This window comes from Stegostoma tigrinum, chromosome 9 (assembly GCF_030684315.1).
Source record: "Stegostoma tigrinum isolate sSteTig4 chromosome 9, sSteTig4.hap1, whole genome shotgun sequence".
Lineage (NCBI taxonomy): Eukaryota > Metazoa > Chordata > Chondrichthyes > Orectolobiformes > Stegostomatidae > Stegostoma > Stegostoma tigrinum.
The window spans coordinates 6,327,299-6,346,559 of NC_081362.1; the positions used below are offsets into that span (position 1 = coordinate 6,327,299).

Here is a 19,261-nt window from a genome sequence, read left to right on the forward strand (position 1 = left end):
CATCCAGATGCCTTTTAAACTGTTGTAATTGTACCAGCCTCCGCCACTTCCTCTGGCAGCTCATTCCATGCACGCACCATCCTCTACGTGAAAACATTGCCTTTTTATGTCTTTCCCCTCTCACCCTAAACCTATGCCCTCTGGTTTTGGACTCCCCTACCCTGGAGTGAAGACCTTGGGTATTTCTCCGCTACCACCGCCCCCAACCATCTTTCATCATCTGTTTTACTATCTCTCCTCCATATGCTTCACCACGGTAAACACTGATGCAAATATTCATTTTGTACCTCCTCTATCATCAGGATATGTGACTGGTTAGCAATATCCTTTTATGAAACACTGACTTAACCCAACTATATTTATAGCATTATAGAAATGTAGAGTATGGAAACAGACCCTTCAGCTTAACATGTCCACGCTGACCAGATATCCTAAATTATCCTAATCCCATTTGCTAGCGTTTAGCCCATATCCTTCTCAATCACATATCCATCCCAATGCCTTTTAAATGTTGTAATCGTACCAGCGTCCACCACTTCCCCTGGCAGCTCATTCCATACACATATGACTCTCTGCTCCTTAGGTCCCTTTGAAAGCTTTGCCCTCGCACATTAAACCTGTGCCTTCTAGTTCTGGATTCCCCAACCCTGGGGAAAAACCTACTTATTGAGACATCAGAGGCTAATACTGATATATGAATGCTCACAAAGATTTCTACACAAGCAAGTACAAGATTGGTACTTGGAACTGAGTGCCAGCCTTTCAAAAATGTGTGCCCAGCTGAATTCCGAATATTACCTGTCTCTCAAATTGACAGTGTCCTGGATTGGTCCCAGGCTCACAATATCTAGCTAGCAAGTAAAATACCTGCTGAAGTTCAACGCTGACCTCCCATGAATTGCATTTGGAATGACCCATTTGGAAACAGTCAGGATCCATTCCTCACTCCCTATCCTCCTGGGAGAGGGTCAGTGGAGGCATTCGGAACTCTGACTTTGAGCACTGTCTTGTGAAAATGGGAGCAGTGTGAGTAGGGAGCACCTCCAGGAAGCACCTACTCAAAATTGAGAGGGCACATAGAATCCATCTCACTGAGTTACAGCCGCTGAAATTTTGAATGGAACTCACTGCTAAATTCAAGTGTTTTGCACTATAATGTTAGTCTCTAAACATTGTCAGAAATCACTTAAATCTTTACTTTTCACACATGCTGAGTACCCATTAGAACCCTTTTCAAACCAGGTACCTTCTGAACTGATTCTGTTTTAGGAACAATGGGATTGATCATCATAAATGGAAATAATCAATTACAATAATGCATTTTAAAACACCAAAAGATTTAATCAGTACATTTCTCTCAACATACTCCTCCACCCTGATTATTTTGTCTATTTCGGGCTGTCATTTTCTCACTAAACTCTCTAATATAGCTCTCTCTCTCTCATACACACACACACACAAACACACACAAACACATACACACACAAACACACACACTCTGTGTCAATCTCTCCCTATTGTTCTTTCTATCTGTCTTTCATTCTCTCACTCTTTCTCGATGTCTCACTCTCTCACTGTTTATCTCAGTCAATCTCTTCCTCTCTGATGCCTATCACACCATATGACCCAGTCTATCTTTCTCTCGAGACAAATTTCTCCCCTCCCCCATCTTTCATTATCTCTTTTACTATCTCTCTCCTTCTATCATTCTCATCATCTTTCATTCTGTCTTGCGCTCACTGTCTTACATTATCTGTCTGCATCTATCATTTCTCATCTTTTTCCATCTTTATCTCTTTCACTCTTTCTCGGCCTCAATCTGTCTATTTCACTGTCTCTCTGTCTTCATCTGTCTTTTACATTATGTTTCTCTCTCTCTCTTACAGCTTCTCAATTTCTTTCTCTCACACACACACACACACTCACTCACTCACTCGCTATTCTCTCTCTCACACACACACACACACACACGCTATGTTCTCCCGCACACACACAAGCTCGCTATGTTCTCCCGCACACACACACACACACACGCTCGTTATGTTCTCCCGCACATACACACACTCGCTATATTCTCCCTCACACACACACACACTCGCTTGCTATGTTCTCCCGCACATACACACACTCGCTATATTCTCTTGCACATACACACACTCACTATGTTCTCCCGCACACACACACACTCGCTCGCTTGCTATGTTCTCCCACACACACACACTCGCTCGCTATATTCTCCCGCACATACACACACACTCGCTATGTTCCCCGGCACACACACACACTCGCTATGTTCCCCCGCACACACACACACTCGCTATGTTCTCCCGCACATACACACACACTCGCTATGTTCTCCCGCACATACACACACACTCGCTATGTTCTCCCGCACACACACACACTCGCTATGTTCTCCCGCACATACACACACACTCGCTATGTTCTCCCGCACACACACACACTCGCTATGTTCCCCCGCACACACACACGCTCGCTATGTTCTCCCGCACATACACACACACTCACTATGTTCTCCCGCACATACACACTCACTCGCTATGTTCTCCTGCACATACACACACACACTCACTCGCTATGTTCTCCCGCATATACACACATACACACTCACTCGCTATGTTCTCCTGCACATACACACACACACTCACTCGCTATGTTCTCCCGCATATACACACACACACACTCGCTCGCTATGTTCTCCCGCACACACACACACACACACGCTCGCTATGTTCTCCCGCACATACACACTCACTCGCTATGTTCTCCCGCACATACACACACACACACGCTCGCTATGTTCTCCCGCACATACACACACTCGCTCGCTATGTTCTCCCGCACATACACACACACACTCACTCGCTATGTTCTCCCGCACATACACACACGCTCGCTATGTTCTCCCGCACATACACACACACACACACTCGCTCGCTATATTCTCCCGCACATACACACACTCACTCGCTATGTTCTCCCGCACATACACACACGCTCGCTATGTTCTCCCGCACATACACACACACACACTCACTCGCTATGTTCTCCCGCACATACACACACACTCGCTATGTTCTCCTGCACATACACACACACACTCACTCGCTATGTTCTCCCGCACATACACACACACACACGCTCGCTATGTTCTCCCGCACACACACACACACGCTCGCTATGTTCTCCCGCACATACACACACACACGCTCGCTATGTTCTCCCGCACATACACACACACACTCACTCGCTATGTTCTCCCGCACATACACACACACACACACGCTCGCTATGTTCTCCCGCACATACACACACACACTCACTCGCTATGTTCTCCCGCACACACACACGCTCGCTATATTCTCCCGCACATACACACACACTCACTCGCTATGTTCTCCCGCACATACACACACGCTCGCTATGTTCTCCCACACATACACACACACACACACTCACTCGCTATGTTCTCCCGCACACACACACACGCTCGCTATGTTCTCCCGCACATACACACACACACGCTCGCTATGTTCTCCCACACATACACACACGCTCGCTATGTTCTCCTGCACACACACTCACTCACTATGTTCTCCCGCACATAAACACACACACACGCTCGCTATGTTCTCCTGCACACACACACTCGCTCGCTATATTCTCCCGCACATACACACACACACACACGCTCACTATGTTCTCCCGCACACACACACACACACTCACTCGCTATGTTCTCCCGCACATACACACACACACACGCTCGCTATGTTCTCCCGCACACACACACACACGCTCGCTATGTTCTCCCGCACATACACACACACACGCTCGCTATGTTCTCCCGCACATACACACACACACTCACTCGCTATGTTCTCCCGCACATACACACACACACACGCTCGCTATGTTCTCCCGCACATACACACACACACTCACTCGCTATGTTCTCCCGCACACACACACACGCTCGCTATATTCTCCCGCACATACACACACACTCACTCGCTATGTTCTCCCGCACATACACACACGCTCGCTATGTTCTCCCACACATACACACACACACACACTCACTCGCTATGTTCTCCCGCACACACACACACGCTCGCTATGTTCTCCCGCACATACACACACACACGCTCGCTATGTTCTCCCACACATACACACACGCTCGCTATGTTCTCCTGCACACACACTCACTCACTATGTTCTCCCGCACATAAACACACACACACGCTCGCTATGTTCTCCTGCACACACACACTCGCTCGCTATATTCTCCCGCACATACACACACACACACACGCTCACTATGTTCTCCCGCACACACACACACACGCTCGCTATGTTCTCCCGCACATACACACACACGCTCGCTATGTTCTCCCGCACATACACAAACACACACGCTCGCTATGTTCTCCCGCACATACACACACACACTCACTATATTCTCCCGCGCACACACACACTCATTACTCTCACATACTATCTTCTCTTGCGCTCAGGCACTATTCTCACACACTCCCACTGTTCTCTCTCTCACTCTTGCTGTCGACACACTATTCACTTTGCATTCTCTGTTTTCCTTCTCCCTCTCATACACTCCATTCTCTGGTTGATCCTGTCTCAATCTTACTCCCCTCCTTGTTCATTATACCTCTCTCATTATTTCTCTCACACTGTCGAGTTGTCTCTCGTCTGTCCAGTTGTCTCTCATACACAGTCTCTGGTTATCTGTGTGTCCCTCGCTATTTCTCACACACAGTCTTTAGTTACCTGTGTCCCTCGCTATTTCTCGCACACGCTTGCCCAGTTTTGTCTCGCTGTCCCTGTGTGTGTGTGTGTGTGAGTGAGTGTGTGTGAGAGAGAGAGAGACGAATTACCTGTGCGGTGCTGTTGTCAGCCTGTTGAGCGAGGGGAATGCTCCTGAGCACTGTGATGTGGATGGTGAGGATGAGAAGCCCGAGCAGCAGCAGCAGTTCGCCAGCGAGCCGAGCCATCCTGCGGAGCCGCCGCCCAGCGCCGGGGAAGCGGCCGCGGCTCTCACTCTCCGCCGCCCGGGGACAGCTGCTCTGGGGCTGAGCCGGGCTCGGGGGCTCGGCACTCGCTCCCGTCTCCACTTCGCAAACTTTTCACACAACAACAGGGAAAACGGGGAGAGCCGTAGCTTGTGGGAGGCAGAGCAGGGACACAGTGAGGAAGGGGAAAGTGGGGAGAGAGGTTAATATTCCACCCAGTGACCATCCAAATGCAGCGTCCCGCTCTGGCTCATTCTCCAGGAATTAAATTGCTCTCTCTCTCTCTCTCCCCCTGTCTCCTGCTGAACGCTCACCCTCCAGCTCCCAGCCCCTGCTGCAACTCCTTCATTCTCAGCCCCCTCCCCTCTCTCTCTCTGGTTACAACTAGATTCCCCTGGACTCCCTCCTCCTGCCTCTCACTCACTCTCTCAAGAGCCTGGCCATCAGCTTCCTCTCCCCCAATCCTTTCTTCCTTTCAATCTCTCCCTCAATCACCACCCCCTTCCCTTCCCCTTAATCTCTCCCTCACACACACTCTCCTCCAATCTCTCTCGCCCTCATTCCTTCAATCTTGCTGCCTCCTTCCCTCCCTCAATTTTTCTCTGTCTCAATCCCTCTCTCTCCCTCCCTCGGCCCCTTTGCTTCCTGCCTCTGTCTCTCCCTCTTTCCACTCTGATCACTACCTCTTGCTACTGCCTTTCCTCGTTCTGTCTCTGTCAGTTCACTGGCTGCACATCTCTCCCATCTGTGCCCCCCACCCCTCCCATGGGTGTCCTTCCCTTTCTCACCTGGGCGTGCCTTCCTTCCTGGGTGGTCCCTTTTCTCCCAAAGATGTTCCTTTTCCCCCGATCCAATTCAGGTCCCCCGACCTCCAACCCCTTGGTCTGCGGTCATCTTTCCTCTGTGTCCGCATCACAGTCGAAATTAAGTCAATCATCCTGCCATCACATGTAACTGCCCCAAAGCCCCTACTCACCTAACCCTCCCTCCCACCCACACACCTACTCCCCCCTCACTTACCGTTTGCCCCTAACCTCTCTAACCCTGTCACACTCTCACATTCACTTCATACTCTCAATGCCACAATTGAGTGACACCCCTCCCACCACACATCGATCCTTTTATTTCACTCAATCATGGAAAATGGGCATCATGGGCTGAGCCAGCACTTATTGTCCATCCCTAATTGCCCTTGAGAGGGTGGTAGCAAACTGCTGCCTTCAACCGCTGCGGTCAGCGTCCTGTAGATGGACTCATGATGTGAGTCCATTCATTCACCCCCCCCCCGTCATTACAAAATCCCCAGACATATACATCCATCCAAGTTATCCAATTGTTGCTCAGTACACAATACTCCAAATATACACATGCCCTCTGCAAGTACAGCCTCCAATTCCCTCACACTCATTCACCTCATTTGTGTTCAGCCCTCATCTAGCCCATAAAGAGTACTCTTCCCTAACAACTGCCGCTACACCCCAAAAACACTTTGAGTGCCAACATGTGTCTATCCAAACATCAACTGGAATACTTGTCCTCAGGAACATGCAACCTGCCTCGAAATCAAACCCAGCTACTCCCTACACACTATCACCTTCCTCAGCTTCATCCGTACTGATCTTAATCCACCTTAACCTCCAACACACACACACACACCCCAAACCCCAAAACGTTTAAACTCCTGAACTTATCATCTCTCCGCAGAATTGGAGTTACTCCCTGACACACCTCACAACATCTGAATGCACTGCCTGGAAATGTGTTTGGGGGGGGGGGGGGTGGCGGCACACATTCAATTGAGACATCCAAGAGGGGATTGGATGATGATTTAAATAGAAACAAGGAGATGGGGGAATAGCTCCAAGTCATGATGCCCATTCGGAGAGCCAGCGCAGACACGATGGGCCAAATAGCCTCCCTCCGTGCTACAAGTCTGTGTTTCTGCTAACCTGCCATGGACAGACTGGATGTTGGATTTTTAATCAGGAAAGGAATCAAGGGACACGGAGAAAAGCAGGAAAGTGGAATTGTGGATTATCAGATTTGCCAAGAGATCATGGCAGATCAGATTCAATGGGCTGGATGGTCCTGCTACAAGGTTTTATTGACACGTGCATTACCTTCCATGTACTTCACAGCCCCTACACAACCGTACATTATTTTACACACAAACTTCTCACCTTCGCTCCATCCCCATGTCCTCACCAGTGCTACACAGCTCCCCCACACTCTCTTGTCCATCCACCCCACCTAACTCCCATCCACCTTGGCTGATCATTCCTGTAGACATTAACTTGCTACTTGAGAGGAAAAGGTGGTGATATGACTGGACTAGTAACCCATTGGCTTAATGCTCTGGGACCGTGCGTTCAAATCCCATCATGGGAGCCGAAGGAATTTAAGTCCAATAAAGAAATCTAATAAAAAAACAGGAGTTGCTGGAAAAGCTCAGCAGGTCTGGCAGCATCTGTGAAGAAAAAAACAGTTAATGTTTCAGGTCCGGAGACCCTTCCTCAGAACTTGACGGTAACCAGGAAAACGTTGGTTTTTATTGCAGAAGATGGGGTGGAGGTTGTGGGTAGGGAGTAAATGATAGGTGGAGATAGAGCCCAAACAGCTGAGTAGCTATGGTTAGCTTTGGTTATCTAGCAATTATCACCCAGACTGCCTTGCCTGAAAGTGAGGGTTGGAGGGAGTTGTGGGGTGGTGAGCAAGCAGAAACTGATTTATCGAATCAAAATATTTGTACTGAACGAGGCCATTTGACCCATCTAGCCCATACGTGTTCTCTTTCAGAGCTCATTCCATTGCCATCTCCTATCCTTGAATACCTGTATCTGTTTTCCCTTCAGCAGCTTATACACGGCTCCCATGTTCGAAAAACACAATTGAATCTGTCTCCACCACACTCTCCAAATCCTCAAAGACTCACTGCGCTAAAAATCTATTCCTCTGGGTCATCTTGGGTTTATTTGCCAGTCATCATAATTTGGTGGCCAATCTCAAACTCTACCAGCGGAAACTGGGTTTCTATTGAGAAAGGAAGGAGCTCCCAAGGAGAGATGGATGGTTTGAGAGCATACAACTCACAGAGTAAGAGAAAAGAAGAAGAGGAGCCTGAGTAAAAAAAGGATATAGTTGCATTAGAGAGGGTGCAGAGAAGATACTCCAGGACGTTGCCTGGGGTGGAGCGATTCAGTTATGAGGGGAGATTGGACAGGCTGGGTTTGTGGTCCTTAGAGCAGAGAACAGTGAGGGCAGACCTGGTTGAGCTTTACAAAGCTCTGAGGAGCATAGACAGGGTAGATAGAGACAAATGTTTTCCATTAGCAGGGAGGTCAGTAAGCAGGGGAACAGTGTTTTAGGGACAGGAGCAGGAGGTACAGACGGGATTTGAGGAAATATCTTTTTACTCGGAGGCGGTGAGTGTTCGGAACCCACAAGACATTGAAGAAATATTTGGACGGGCACTTGAATCACCACAGCACACATGACTGCAGATCAGGCACTGGAAAAAGGGAGTAGAGTAGATGGATGTTGGATGCTAAGTGGGACACAATGGGCTGAATGGCCTCTTTCTGTGAAAGCTTCGATGACTTGATGTGTTTCTCCTTACCCACTCCATCCATACTCCTCATGATTTTGAGCATCTGTCTATGAAATCTCTCTCTGAGAAACAGCCTGATCTTCCCCAGCCTCTCCATGCCACTGAAGTCCCACATTCTAGAATTTAAGTCCAATAAAGAAATCTAATAAAAAAACAGGAGTTGCTGGAAAAGCTCAGCAGGTCTGGCAGCATCTGTGAAGAAAAAAACACAGTTAATGTTTCAGGTCCGGAGACCCTTCCTCAGAACTTGACGGTAACCAGGAAAACGTTCCTGCCCATTGTTGCTGCACCCTCACAAAAATCTTCACCGTCCGAGAGGTGTTTGGATAAGCCCTTCAAGAGGTAAACCTTGTGGGGCAATGGGGATGCATGTGACCAATTGGATGGCTCTTTCACAGGGCTGGGGTTTGCAGGTGCAATGAATGGCCTCACTTTGCACTGTATCCATCTCTGAGCCCAGCAGTCAATTTCTTACGAAAAGGAACCGGCTGTACGAGGAGCTTTGAGATGCTCCAGTGACGTGGCAACTCGTTGTACATGGAAGTCTCATTTAGTTTCTTCAGCTGGATTATAAATAAATGTTATCAGCACTGAGTGCTGTCTTCACCACAACCACTTGTGACAGATACACCCTTCCTGCTTCAAGTCATTCCTGAAACTGCCAATTTAAAAAATGCATTTCTATTTACAGTGCCAACGTGGCAGGGCAACTGAATTTCACAGCGACTCTGAGACCAGTTATTAAAACAAATACCAATTTCTAGGGTGTGAACTGAAGGCAAGACGCACTAACGGAATTGGAATGGACCCTTAGAAATTATCCTGTTGTTAATTATTCAATGTACATACCTCTGTATGCTTAATATTATGTCTTCCTGAAGGCAGTAAACGCATTTAAGTCTACAATAGTAAGTACAGCAGAGAGAAAAAAAAACACATCTACCTTGTTCTTCCCTAACATTCTTTTGTCCTCCGACTTAATGTTCTACTGTTTCTTAAATAATTCCAAAGCTTTTCTCTTTACCTTTCTACCCAGAAGTGACTATTTCAGGGATTAACACTTACCAAAAATGGTGTCCTAATTAAGATGGGGCAAATTCCCTTCTCTCCAAGGATGGTGGGTCTTTGCAACTTAACTGAGCAGTGGAAACAGGAACATCGACCTGTTTTAATGCAGAGATGGATTGGTTCTTGACTAACGAAGGAGTCAATGGTTATTGGAGATGTGGAGCTGAGTCCACAGACCAACCATATGTGATTGTATGGAATGGCAGAGCGGCCTTAAGGGGACAAATGGCTGGCTGATACTCACAATTTGTGTGTCTTTTTGAAGTATTTTCTGAGGGGCAAGAGCTCCACTTGTTCTGAAATGAACCCAACTGTGGACACTGAAGGAGAAAAGGCCACAACACTCAAGGGGAAGTCATGTAGAAATACACAACTGGTGGCTAAGAGAGGTAAAAATAGACAACCAGTTTGTAATTGTGGTTCAAGATTCCACTACAACACACCGATCAGTAGAACATTTGACCATTGATAGCACAGGGAGTTGTGAGGTGAATAGCATTGCTGTATGTAAGGACAACCTGAACAATCATCTTAGGAAGAGTGGGTAGTGTCCCTGCTTCTGAGCCAGTAGATCCAGGTTCAGGTGTCTCTCCAGCATTGGATTGTCAAGAAGGGTGTGTCAATAAATGTGACCAGCAGGTTTAGGATCAGATTGGAAATTCTTCCAAAGATAAGAATGAGAGACAGTCATGGTCAGCCAGGTCCTTTCCATTAAGTTGAAGCCTGCATCATCAATGTCCATATGTTTAGGCCATAATATTCATGTAAAAGTGCAATGAGCAGATGTACCACACTACAGTTGGGAAAGATATCAGGAGGACAGTAAAAGATGGACGCACTGATAGTTTGGTTAGAATAGGATGCAACAAGGCTGATGTGGAGGACAAACAATAGCATAGGATAGTTTTTTCATTGTCCATCCCAAACAACCCTTTATAAAGCTGCAGCTCAAGCCTGAATGTCTCAGCATTTCCTCAAAAAACTCATCCAATCCAGTTATAGTCAGATTGATGGCTTGAGTAAGAGATACTGTACTGTTTGGAATAAAAACTGAAACTACTCTGGGCACAATGTAAAAAGTCAAACAGCGCATGGAACAGCAATAAGAAGCAGTCTCCATTAATGCAGTTTCAGCCTTTGTTAAAGTTAAATGTGTGAATGTGAGCTCTTTCAAACAGAGCTGTACCTGTTGATAAAGAATTAAGGGACAATTTCTGTTGACAGCAAGAAATCTTGTTGCTCTGATAGCACCAAACCCGGCTCTGTCAAGTTAGAATTTGATCTCACATTCTTTGGAGTTCTTGGGAGATGATCTAACTAAAATCTGCAATACATTTTTTTATTCATTTGCTGGATTTACACTTCACACATTAAACTGTTTCTCTGTTAATGTTGGTTTTTGTCATGTTAAGTGAGGTTACAGATTGATCACCATCCTACCAAACATCATTTCATAAAGTCATAGAGTCATTGATTCATACAGCACATAAACTGACCCTTCGGTCCAATTTGTCCACGCCGACCAGATATCCTAAACTGATCTGGTCCCATTTGTCAGCATTTGGCCCATATCCTTCTAAATGCCTCCTACTTATGTACCCATCCAGACGCCTTTTAAATGATGTAATTAGACCAGCCGACACCACTTCCTCTGGCAGCTCATTCTATACACACACCACTCTCTGCATGGTTGCTTCTTAGAATCATTTTATATTTTCCCCTCTCACCTTAAACCTATGCCCTCTAGTTTTGAACACCCCTATTCCAGGGAAAAGACCCCACCCAAGCCCCTCATGATTTTATAAACCTTTGTAAAGTCACCCCTCAGTCTCCAACGCTCCAGGGAAAATAGTCCCAGCCTATTCAGCCTCTCCCCATAGTTCAAACCCTCCAACCCCAGCAACATCCTGGTAAACCTTTCCTGCACCCTTTCAAGTTTAACAACATTTTTCAAAATCAAATGTAGTTCATTTGAAGAAGGGGAGTTGGTGAATACAGTATGCTAGGATCTTCTGAAAGTTTTGATAAAGTTCCCATTGGAGTTTGGTTAGGAAAATCAAAGAACATGAGATAAGAGGTAACGTACTGGCATAGATTGCTGATTGCTAACAAGCTGGAAACTGAGAGTTGGAATGAACAGGTTGGTCTCACATTGGCAGACTGTAACTAGTGAAGGACCACAAGAGTCAAGTACTTGAGCTCCAGCTGTTCACAAAAATATCAAAAAAAAAATCAGAGACCAAATGGAATATTTCCAAGTTCACAGATGACACAAAGAATGTGTTGTTTGAGGAAAATGCAAAGCAGCTTCAAGAGAATTTGGACAGAATTAATGAGGGGTAAGAATTTGGCAAATGGATTATAATGCGGAAAAATGTGAGCTTATCTACTTTGATAGGAGTAACAGATGCACAGTGTATTTCTTAAATGGCAAAAGGTCAGAAAATGTAGATGTGCAAAGGAAATTGGTGTCCTTGTCAGTAAGTCATTTAAGGCTAACTTGTAGGTGCAGCAAACTATTAGGAAGGCTAATAGAGGATGTTAGTTTTTACAGCAAAAGGTATTGGGTACAGTGCAACTGCCTTGGTTCTGTTATATAAAGCTGTCATTAGACTGCAGCGGGAGTACTGTTTGCAGAGTTAATCTCCTTACCTTAGACATTGCAACAAATGTTCACCAGACTTGCTCCTGGATGGTGCAATTGTCCTGTAAGGAGAAACAGGGGAAACTATCTCTGTTTTCCCCAGATTTGCCAAATGATCTCGGTGAAACCTACAATATACTTAAAGAGATTGACAAGGTTGCTGCAGGTAGAGACGTCTCTCCTGGTCTGAGGAGACTATAGAACCTGAGGGTACAAGTTGGAAATATGGGAGCAACCTTTTAGGACTGCGATAGGGAGAATTGTTTTCATTCAGACAGTCATGAGCCTCTTGAATTTTCTACTGTGGAGAGCTGAGGAAGCTCAGTCTTGAGACATTCTACAGATTGATTTTATTTGATTTATTATTATCACGTGTACTGAGGTACAGTGAAAAGCATTGTTTTGTGTGCTAACCAGGCAAATCATACCTTACACGTATAAATCACAGTAATAGAACAGAATACAGAATATAATGTTACAGCTGCAGAGAAGGTGCAGAGAGACATCAGCTTTAATACATGAGAGGCCCATTCATAAGTCTGATAGCAGCAGGGAAGAAGCTGTTCTTGAATCTGTTGGTAGTGTGTTTTCAAACTTTTATATCTTCTGCCCAATGGAAGATGATGGAAAGGAGTATAACCGGGATGGGAAGCCTCTTTGATTATGTTGGCTGCTATAAAGCTGTAAAGAGATATGGGGATAATGTGGGAAATCAGCCATAATTGCATTGAACATCAGAGCAGCTCTCCAGGCTCAACAGCTCCCATGTTTCATTTGCTGCCACTTCTTTTCCAGAATGGTCTACCTTGAAGGAATCCTGCTTTTTTCTCTCCGACGGGATTTCCTTCCCCACCTTGTTTGAGTTCATCGCTATTTTCATTGCCTGGTGTTTGACAAGGTACTCAGCAAAATTCACTCACACACATCCACTTCTCCTTCCTCAGCCACTATCTCCAGAACCAGGGTTCTGAGGAATTCATATCTGTCTCTCCACACTTGCCTCCAGGCCCACATGGATTTTCCAGTACATTTAGTCTGGAAACATATCTGCTTCAAATGTTATACAGTTTATTCCTAGGTGTAGGTTTTAAAGGGTATACTAGAAAATGGTAAGAGTTCAGCAAATCATCATGAAAGGATGGCTGTGTGCGTGCGTGCGTGTGTGTGTGTGTGTGTCGAAACAAGTCTTTGTAAAAATGTCATCCCACCAATTGTAGAAATGACTTGCAGCTATTTGGATGTTTTACTGCGGCTGACATTGACAAGACACTCGTTGCCCATCTTTGGTTGTTTTTGAGAAAGTCAGAAGTCACAGGGCACCAGGTTACAGTGCAGGTGACCTGATGAAGGAGGAGCACTCCGAAAGCTTGTGATTTCAAGTAAACCTGTCGGACTGTAACCTGGTGTCGCGTGATTTCTGACTTTGTCCACCCCAGTCCAACACCGGCACCTCCACATCATGGTTTTGAGAAGGTGTTGTCGGGTTTTATCCTTGTGCCACTGCAGTGGTGTGAAAGCACAGCAGCTAAACTACTGTTAAGTGGGAGACGTGAGTCTGTAAGTCCATCAAGGAAGCCCAGATTCAACTAATGAAATAAATCTGACATTCACTGTAGTGGCTGTGAAACTGTTGCAATGTCATTGACTTTTGGCACACTTCTTGCGCAGGTGGTCTTTGAACCCAAGTGTTCTGGCATAGTGGCTCAGTGGTTAGCACAGCTGCCTCACAGCGCCAGGGACATAGGTTCGATTCCACCCTCGGGCGACTGTCTGTGTAGCATTTGCGCATTCTCCCCGTGTCTGCGCAGGTTTCCTCCGGGTACTCCAATTTCTTCCCACAGTCCAAAGATGAGCAGGTTAGGGTGGATTGGCCATGGGAAATTGCCTGGAAGTATCAGGGATGTGGATGTTAGGTGGATGAACCATGGGAACTGTAGGGTTACAGGGATAGGTTGGGTGTGTAGGATGCTCTTTGGAGGGCTGGTGTGGGCTGAATGGCCTGTTTCCTCACTATGGGAATTCTATGAGGAACTGTTACTGCACCATTAGAGGTCCCTTCTCAGACTTGACAAGGAATATACACTACAAGCATCAATAAATCACTCTAAGGCACCTACAAAGTAGAATGAGGTGAATATAGAAAAGTTTAATTCAATTGCGCTTTCTGAAATTTTTAATTCAAAACATAGGCTGTTTACCTGACATGAAGTGTATGCTGTAACTATTAAGGTTATTGCAATTGTCTTGAAGTGCCTAAGAATTGAACATGCCGTTTGGAGACATATTGAATTTTATTGCAAACAATGTAATTGTCAAGTCAAAATAGTATGTTTTGTGCAAGGCAGATAGTACCTGAAAGGCTTAACGGAAATTACAGGACAAGCTCCTCCCATTATGATGCAAAGGACTGTTCCTGGGTGGGGTTAACTAGTTGCATTGTGTGTCCTAAATAGCACTTTAGTGATTGTTTTTAGTGTTAACAACAGGGGAATAAAGAAGTGATGTGATCTCACTCTCAGTTTGACACTGGCATCTCACAACGAGTACAGATTCATAGAATCCCTATATTGTAGAAACAGGCCATTCGGCCCAACAAGTCCACAACAACTCTCTGCAAAGCATTCTACCCAGGATCACGCCCCCCCACCCTATTCCTACATTTCCCATGACTTAATCGCCTAGCCTGCATATCTCTGGGCACTGTGGGCAGTTTAGCATGGCCAATCCACGCTAACCTGCACATCTTTGGACTGTGGGAAGAAACCGGAGCATCTGGACGAAACCCACAGTCATGGGGAGAATGTGCAAACTCCACACAGACAGTCGCCCGAGGCTTTAATTGAACCCAGGCCCCTGGTGTGGTGAGGCAACAAGTGCTAGCCACTGATCCCCTGTGCCCTTGATGGGCCGAAAGGCTTCTTCCATACGATATGCTTCTAAGAGACCACCACACATCTTAGATATAGTGGAACCAGCTAGTAATTATTATATAATTAACCTTTGCTGTCTAATCAAGAGTCGATCTTATTTCCTACCGAATACATCATACAGGCCACCTTCCCCTGTTGGTATTATTCACTGCACAAACACCAATAAGGGTTAGTGGCAGTGAGTCTGTGCAGAATATGTTAAGATATTTGATAAGAGTTTTTGAAGTACGATTTTACAATTTTTCTGAATAAGGTATGTTTTCTCTAAAAAGAAAGACCTTCTCAAAGGTTATTAGGGAAGAACACCAGTCTTACCAGCATTGCCCATATCAAGTGAACGAAAGCTCACTCAATGCTGGGAGTTATTCAATATATGTATTTAATACATGGCTAAACCCACATGCCAACGCCTCCCTGCCTTCTTCAATGACTTTTGGGGATTGCACTATTTCCAAGTCATGATTCCGTGGGTGGAACTGGCTATGGTCCGACAATTTGATGCTCTGTGTTGTTTGAGGTTGGATCTTCACCAGAGTGTACCATGTCTCTGGCCCTACATTCAGTTAATCTGCTGCCTTCTGGACTATGTTTGACAATTTTTGACAAGCGTACACTCACAAAGCAAGAGGCCACTTTCATAGTGAAAAGAGGACTTGAGAGCGCATTTTACAATTTGATACACCAGGAGAAAGAGAGGAACTGTTGATGCATTGCATTATGAGACGCCTGATTTTACAATGAAATGTTAATGTTGTGCGAGAGTTTATCAGTCATCCGACTTCAATGGGTATTGTGGCCAATAGAAACCACAGAGCCATGAGCTCTGGGTTGGGCTACAGACTTGCACACATGCAATCCAAATTAACTACGCATCCAGAAATCTCCCTCTAAATACCTTGCATGCACACTTACACACAAAACACAAACAAAAGCATTTTCTTCTGTTCCATGAATACTTCTAATTTAAGACGGAATGTAATGTTTAATTTTTAACTTTGTTTCTAGCGAGTTTTGAGAAGATTTGTAGCTCAGGTTGAGTTTCTGGATGTGAGTTTGCTCGCTGACCTGGAAGGTTAGTTTTCAGACGTTTCATCACCATTCTAGGCAACATCATCAGTGAGCCTCCGACGAAGCACTGGTGCTATGTCCTGCTTTCTATTTATCTGGTTAGGTTTCCTTGGGTTGGTGATGTCATTTCCTGCGTTGGTGATGCCATTTCCTGTTCTTTTTCTCAGGGGATGGTAGACTGGCTCCAAATCAATGTGTTTGTTGATGGAGTTCCGGTTGGAATGCCATGCTTCTAGGAATTCTTGGCGTCAGGGTAGCCCACAAACCCACCAACACACTAAAACAGCAGCTAATGAACTTAAAAGACCCTATACAGACAACAAATAAAACGAACGTCATCTACAAAATACCTTGCAAGAACTGTGACAAACACTACATTGGACAAACAGGCAGAAAGTTAGCCATCAGGATACATGAACATCAACTAGCCACAAAACGACATGACCCACTATCACTAGTATCCTTACATACAGATGAGGAAGGACACCACTTTGATTGGGACAACACATCCATCCTAGGACAAGCCAAACAGAGACACGCACGAGAATTCCTAGAAGCATGGCATTCCAACCGGAACTCCATCACCAAACACACTGATTTGGAGCCAATCTACCATCCCCTGAGAAAAAGATTAGGAAATGACATCACCAACACAGGAAATGACATCACCAACCCAAGGAAACCTAACCAGATAAATAGAAAGCGGGACATAACACCAGCACTTTGTCAGAGGCTCACTGATGATGTTACCTAGAATGGTGACGAAACGTCTGAAAACTAACCTTCCAGCTCAGCGAGCAAACTCACATCCAGAACTTTGTTTCTTTATTATTTTCTACTTTGTACCTAAGATTTTGTACCTAGGTACCTTTGTACGTACCCAAGATGGTGCCAGGAATGGTAATTTTTTTGTACACTTTTCACTGTACTCCTGTACTTGAATACATGTGATGATAAATCCTAATTCTAATTCTGCGGCATGGTCAGTGGTTAGCACTGCAGCCTCACAGTGCCAGGGACCCGGGTTCGATTCCACCCTCGGGCAACTGTTTGTGTGGAGTTTGCACATTCTCCCAGTGTCTGTGTGGGTTTCCTCCAGGTGCTCCAGTTTCCTCCCACAGTCCAAAAATGTCCAGGTTACGGTGGATTGGCCATGCTAAATTGCCTGTATTGTTCAGGGATGTGCAGGTTAGCTGTGGTAAATGCATGGTCACAAGGAAATGGATGGGTCTGGGTGGGATGTTCTTTGGAGGGTTCGTGAGGCCTCGTGGGGCTGAATGGCCTGTTTCCACACTGTAGGGATTCTATGATTAATTCTAATTTTTGCAGAAATTCATAAGGCACATGAATTACGCACAGTCACTGTTCATATTGGCTACAGATTCCGAAACAGATAGCAGGGCATGTTAACTCTACCCTGGCTCTGCCACCTCTTCAAACTCATGCTGTTAGCTGCAGCTGCTGGGCTGCAGAATTTGAGGGTTATGTACAATGAACAGGGCAACCCCGCAGTCTCTCAACCACCTTTTACACCTCGGGTCCCTTTTTAAGCCTTTCAAAACCCTTCTGCACACGTAGACTTAAGATGAGGCACATGATATACCATCAATTTGTTATGTGGTGGTTAGCTAAAGTTAAAGACCCATTTCTCCCAGCAACAATGAAATGGCGATTTGGACAGATAAAAAGCCACCCAAGATCACTCTGATTGAAGAGCCTGTAGAAATACAGGATGATGTGGCTGCATCACCCTCAGATACCAACCATGGGAATATAACAATGTACTCACATTTACAAACTGCTATGCACACACACTTGTTAACTTTGCATATTTGCATTTGAGACAGAAGGTGCAATTAATGATTTCAAAAAGAGCTAGACCAAATATGCAGTTGGTCCACTCGAAGGCAAGTAATATGGGATGCTGACAAGTAGGAAGTAATACAGGAGTAGTACAGGAGTGGCAGGCAAATATGAAAGAATGGAATTCATTAGGAGAGCCTTTAGGAGGGATCAGCTTGTCTTTTAATTGCTCATGGGATGTAGGTATCATGCGTTCGGCCAACATTTAATACCCGTCCTTAATTGCCCTTGAGAAGGTGGTGGTGAGCTGCCTTCTTGAACAGCTGCAGTTCTGTGTGCTGTTGGGACATCCATAATGGTGTTAGGGAGGGATTTCCAGGATTTTGATCCAATGGCAGTGAAGGAACGATGATGTGTTTCCAAGTTAAAGCTAGATGGCTGGAGATAGATCTGGATGCAGTGAGGCCCAGCAGCGAGGATATCTTTAATGTCTTACTGAGCTCTAGGTGCTTAACAATGCAGTGTGCACCTGTACTCTAGATGGTTAGACTTGCGGTTGATCTACAGATTCAGTTGAGTAAAACCAGCTTACATATAATGATGGACAAGTCCCTATGCCAATAAGAGTTGGAAACCCATTGGCTATCTTTAACTGGCTTGGGCAGTCTGCTGAAAGGATTAGGCAATAAGATGCAGGAACAGAATTAGGCCATTCAGTCCACTGAGTCTTCTCTGCCATTTAATCATGGTTGATATGTTTCTCAACTCCGTTCTCCTGCCTCCTCTCCATAACCTTTGAGCCCCTTACTGATCAAAAACCTACCAATCTCGGTCTTAAATACACTCAATGACTTGGCCTCCACAGCCCTCTGAGGGAATGAGTTCCACAGATTCACCTCCCTCTGGCTGAAGAAATTCCTCCTCGTTTCAGTTCTAAAGAATGGTCCCTTCACTGTGAGGTTACGCCCTTGGGTCTTAGTCTCTCCTATAACTCTGAGGTGATGCACTTCAGGATGCAAGAGGAAAGCATACAGCCAATGGCAGGAGGCAATAAGGACTGCAGGTGCTGGAAGCCAGACTCTATAAGTGT

At 45.6% G+C, this 19,261-nt stretch overlaps 1 protein-coding gene across 1 annotated transcript in view; it reads right to left on the minus strand.

Annotated features, from left to right (window-relative positions):
• Nucleotides 1-5,734, minus strand: part of ism1 (isthmin 1) — an 88,938-nt gene extending 83,204 nt beyond the window's left edge. Inside the window, exon 1 of the mRNA XM_048536473.2 lies at nucleotides 4,917-5,734. Within this exon, the coding sequence (XP_048392430.1) occupies nucleotides 4,917-5,033 (117 nt within the window). The 5' untranslated portion in view covers nucleotides 5,034-5,734. The remainder of the gene's footprint in view (nucleotides 1-4,916) is intronic.
• Nucleotides 5,735-19,261: the final 13,527 nt, after the last annotated feature.